The sequence below is a fragment of the Tigriopus californicus genome, chromosome 9 (assembly GCF_007210705.1).
Source record: "Tigriopus californicus strain San Diego chromosome 9, Tcal_SD_v2.1, whole genome shotgun sequence".
NCBI lineage: Eukaryota > Metazoa > Arthropoda > Copepoda > Harpacticoida > Harpacticidae > Tigriopus > Tigriopus californicus.
The window spans coordinates 1,615,624-1,620,645 of record NC_081448.1 but is presented as its reverse complement, the minus strand read 5'-3'; the positions used below and the strand labels follow the sequence as shown (position 1 = coordinate 1,620,645).

General features: G+C 44.1%; 1 protein-coding gene across 1 annotated transcript; it reads right to left on the bottom strand.

Annotated features, from left to right (window-relative positions):
* Positions 1–46: 46 nt before the first annotated feature.
* On the bottom strand, positions 47–1,441 carry LOC131886276 (uncharacterized). Its single transcript, XM_059234557.1, has 2 exons — positions 1,178–1,441; positions 47–1,112 (listed from the first exon to the last, which is right to left on the bottom strand). The coding sequence occupies exons 1-2, from the start codon at positions 1,410–1,412 to the stop codon at positions 718–720; spliced, it is 630 nt and encodes a 209-aa protein (XP_059090540.1). The 5' UTR covers positions 1,413–1,441; the 3' UTR covers positions 47–717.
* Between the last annotated feature and the right edge of the window lie 3,581 nt (positions 1,442–5,022).

Below are 5,022 nucleotides of genomic sequence, written 5' to 3'. Positions count from 1 at the left end.
GGGGGGGGGAGGGGAGGGGGAATGGTTTGCTTATTGTTTTGGGGCCGTTAAAGTGCATTTGAAGGTGATTTTCGTATTGTAAGGCTCTAAACAAGGACTCAAATCTCGTTTGACGAAATCGAGTCGTGATTTCACTTTGACCAGAATGATACCTTTTATGGGTTCGATTTATTCTGGGTTGAAACGAGTTTCTTCGCGGTGGCTCACTCCCATATCCTGAGCTCTTGATCCGATCCAGTCTGGGTGGTTGGAGGTGATGGTGGTTGTGGTTGGCTGGTTGGTGTGACAAAGAAAGTTTGCTCAAAACTTTTTTGCCCAAGTTATTCGCGCCCCACTTAATTAAGTCCGGGTAATGAGTTGGGCTTCGATTCAGCGACGAGCAGTTTCAGAAAGGTAGAAGTTCGATTAATTACCAGTTTCAAGAATTCCCGCCAATGCATTTGAAATCTCGCTAGGCCAACTGCTCAGGTTTACAATACAAACTAGGACCGGCTTTTCGTTTTCCCTTTTAGCGGAACAATTCTCAAATTCCGTCCATCCAGAATAGGAGACAGAGAGAGAGAGAAAGAGAGAGAGAGAGAAATTTGAATTTTCGCGGATAAAGCCGAATCTGGAGCGGCCAACCTGATTTGCTCGACCTTTGAAACCAAAACAATTTAGGGGTCCATTATCTAGAGTGGAAATCTCTCTCTCGACTCGTATGTCTTTGCCTGCTTATCACTCAGAATTCCAATTAAAACGAATTCTTGAAACTGCATCTTTTTCTGGGCCCAGAAGAGCACCAGTGTCTCTGTGTGTGTGTGTCGACCTCGACATTGTCCGATTCGTCGACATCTTCGTCGTTGACGACCTAGACGCCGACAACGACGATGATGATGATATTGAGCCTTGCCTCTTTGGTCGGGCAATGCCTTTCGTCTTCTTATCTGCTTCATGTCTGGATTTGCGATTGTCGCCATGAAGAAAACTCTCGAGTTCCACGGGCTCAATGGCCACCACGCTCAAGGCTTCACTTTCAGAGGGGAGATGCTCATCTGAGCAATGGCAATCCATGTGAAGTCGTTCGGTCTCGATATCCGTACATTCTAATCCGTTCACGCTGTCTTTTACGCCTACAAAAATAATGAAGTCGTTCAAGAAGACGAGATGGTTTTGAGAAGGAGCATTGTTGGTTTACCCGTTGGCGAGGAGAGCATGTGGAACACAATGTTGAGGTCCAATTTCCAGAACGTTCCCGAGAACGTTTGGACCAAGGAATGGATTGGGATTTGGCAACTGTGCTCAGAAGAGATACTTGGCAAGGGAAACAGCTTCAGACTCGATACGAGACTGCTCAGGAGACCTCCTTGGAAAATGGTGTCGAAAACCAGAATCGAAACCACTTCTCGAGATTTGGCGTTGATTAAGACCATGCCCAATTTGGTCACCGTCACCAATGTCACCAACGAACCTGAACAGACAAGCGGGATATTGTAGAAAATGGAGAAGATTCTTGAGGGCTTTACAGAAGCGAAGGCACAAAGTCGATTGGCTCCACCTAGAATTCATGGAGACGTTGCATTTTTCATTGAAATGAAAAACCCACGTTCAAGTCTTGGAGCTGACAACAATAAGACCGCACTGTGACAGAGTCGATGTAGTGTCTATGTACATTCGTTTCTTACGGCTTGGTAACATTTTCCGTCGTCTTTTCTTTTGATCAGGAATCAAATCTACGAGTGCTTTGGTCATTGGTTAAATTAATGAGCCAAACTCAAGACTGAGCCTCACCCATATCCAAGAAGCTCAAGTCAATAATCTCACTCGAGACTTCGACAGAATTCAGATCTTGATCCTCGATCGATGACTCCTCCAACCGTTTGAGTTCATCCAAAATCGTTTGTCTTCGCTTGGACGTGGAAACAAGCTTGGGTGACAAGCTCCTCGAGCTTTTGCCTTCGCTGCTATCCTTGAGCTTCTCAGTCAGAGCTTTGGTCACATTCACGGACCCAATGGCCAACAAGGCTCCATCCCGAAGTTCCATGATGGCCACGTCTCCGTTGGTATTGCCCACAGCCATCACGTCGTTCAAGAAACTAGAATGAATTCCTTTCAATTCCCAAGGTATGAATCTACTTGGATCTAGAAATTGGGACGTCAGTACTTACCAACAGCAGGTGTTGAGGTAGTGGCTCTTGAATGGGATGGCCATTTTTTTGCCCTCAGCAGATCCTTCATCAACGTTCCAAGCCATCAAGGATTTGTTCGGATTCAGCACAATTAAAGTGCTCAAGGACATGAATATCATGGCTGATATGCTCACGGTGCACGACTGACTTCGATCCAAAGTGAATTGGTGGTGTACATTATGAATTTTCCCGTGGTTGAAATCGATCACGAGGATCCAGATCTCGGGGCAGGTGGCAAAATTCAGAGCCAATCTCGTTCCATTGGAGTTGGTGGCTATTCTATCCAGATCATCATTGAGATCCTCCGCCAAGATTGTCTCTGAAAATGTGAGATTCAGACCAAATCATTCATTGAAGATTTCTAGGTTCTTCAACGTTAGATGAATGAAAATGAAATGGAATGAAGCATTTGTTGCTCCATTAAAAAGTCTTGATTTTCAATATATTGACACTGTCTAACTCTGCAGGGTCGGAATATTAATATCAAATATTCCTATCATTAAGAGGATTGAGAGCACTCAGGCGAACCGATACAATCCCTCGAATTCAAAGCATGGCAATCAAAACAGAAAACTCGACTTGATCTTCAGTACAATCAATTGGGACATTGTCTTTTCTTTCCCTGCTCTGAATTCTGAGAAATCCGACTTCGAAATATGTGACATAGAGGGAGTCTTGAAATGCAAAACCATAATATTATCACTCATTTTCGTTTTCGTGCTATCGAACCAACCAGTGATATCCATATTTACTGGACTCTATGGACAAGACGAATAAATGCACTTCCTGATTTGCATAATTTTTATGCAGCTTTTCTGGAAAATTGGCTTCACCTCAAGCTACTTATCCAGCCATTCCATGGTGCAGAATCTCGGTGCTTTTTTTTCTTCCCAAGAACACCGATTCAGCTAAGTACCAAGCTGTCACCCCTGTGGACGTCTCTACTTCCAAAAAGCCCACTTTTGTCTCATTTACAAGCTTTTGATTTTGAGCATGTTTTCGTTGAGGAAACCCTAGCCTGATTCGGATGTAATGGTCTCCATGACAAGATGAATCTCCTAATGGATTGCCGTTTTCATTTCCTCACTCCGGGTGCGGCCGCACCCGGAGTAAATTCCCGAAATTATGTGGCCAAACTCTCAATTACCTTCACACTTGGCCCAATTCCGAGTCGTCTTCATCTCACCCTGTTGCTTGTTCGGTAAGTGCGTGTTGGTGCAATTCCCCGAAGCCCTAGCTAGATGGTGATAGGCCTTTACACCTTGACGAGTGGCAACAAAGATGTCATTAGGGTTGGTTGCCGATGATACCCAATCGTTTGGCTCTTCATTAGCGGCCACAACGCGATGATCAACCGAGTCGTTATCCTGTTGACAAAGCCAAATTCCTCTGGAAGTCACAATAACAACGTCTCGCGAATCCGTTTCCCCGGCCCAACTAGGAGCGGGATAATAGGCTAGTAGACATGGTTGCCGAGAAAGTGGTGGACGTTGTCCAACAAGATGTTGAGGAGCGTTGAGGGTTTGGCTTTGGGATCGCAAAAAATTCACCTCAGATGTGGAAACCGGGTCGAGGCAGATTTTGTATGGCAAGTAACGTTCATTGGGATTGGACAAAGTGTCGGAGGACCACATGATTTTGGTGGGTGTCGGCGATGAAGCTTGAAACTGGAATGAATTAATTAGGTGGGCTGGTGAACTCGAAGAAGAGGAGAAAGTAAATCGTCTTTCAATTCCAATTATCTGCCATCTTAATTGGCAAAAACTCTTAGAAGCCATTTGGTCTGATGCATTAGTGAGCTCGGGGTAATGTCTTATTTTGCAGAATATGGATGTACCTCGAACGATGAGGAGAAGGACCATCATGATCTAGCTAGGCAAATTGGTGTCGTCAATCTTGAGAGACATTGATTGGTTAGAAGGCATTAGCATACATTTAGGAACTGAACATTCCACAATTAATCACCGACAAGAAATTGTTGATATCGAGCACTGCAAAGCGAAGCAATACATTTCGGCTTAAGCTACATTTTTGGCCACCCTGAGCAAATCCAGTACTCGTTCATCATTTTCGCACGTGTGGTTTGCCAACTTCATTCAGGATACGCTCTTCTTTTCAAGTTGCACCCATCAGGCGACATCTATTTTTAGCTTTTCCGAATTTGCCTTTGACAGGCCTGGGGCCCATTGCATCTGGACGCGGTATCAGATATGTAATTGATCTGTCAGCTGAGTTTGGCGATGATGATTGATTATCTACTGTACAATGAACGTTTCCCGCTAGCTTCTTGCTGGTGCACAAATTAAGAATGTCAACATGGAATAATACCGACATGAACAGTCTCTCGGCCAATGGCAAAGGCCAAGTCCAGCTTTATTTAGACCAAATGAAAATGCATTCTTAACTATCCAGAGCATTGACAGGTCGATTGATCTCCCTCATTTATTCTCTTGTCAAGAATTGCACTCTGATTTTGCTCGGAACAAATGGAAATCAACCATGAAGGCCAAGTCCAAAATGAGACGTGAAATCAAGTTTTAAAGCCCGAGAACCTAAGATAAACCGAAAGAGAAAATTCACAAGTCAGTGTTTCAGTTTCTGTAACGAGTTCCTTATCCACCACGCCACTTAAGTGAGCCAATCAGTCCAACTAAATGGAACATTGATTGAAAGCTGATTTATTAGATCCCGGTCGAAACTCCCTTTTTGGGGGAGCCTAATCAATATTTGACATTTGACTGCTTTCATAACTAGATTTCTTATGTGAAAGTTCCTACCCCTTGTGAAATGAGTGCTTAGTCATGNGTGAAATGCGGAATAACGTGCACTTGTTTTCCAGGAATTTGTGCTCGAC

Coding starts and splice junctions, on each gene's coding strand:
- LOC131886276 (XM_059234557.1), bottom strand. CDS start 1,412: ATGGTCTTAATCAACGCCAAATCTCGAGAAGTGGTTTCGATTCTGGTT. Junction 1,113..1,177: donor CATGCTCTCCTCGCCAACGG/GTAAACCAACAA, acceptor TTATTTTTGTAG/GCGTAAAAGACAGCGTGAAC.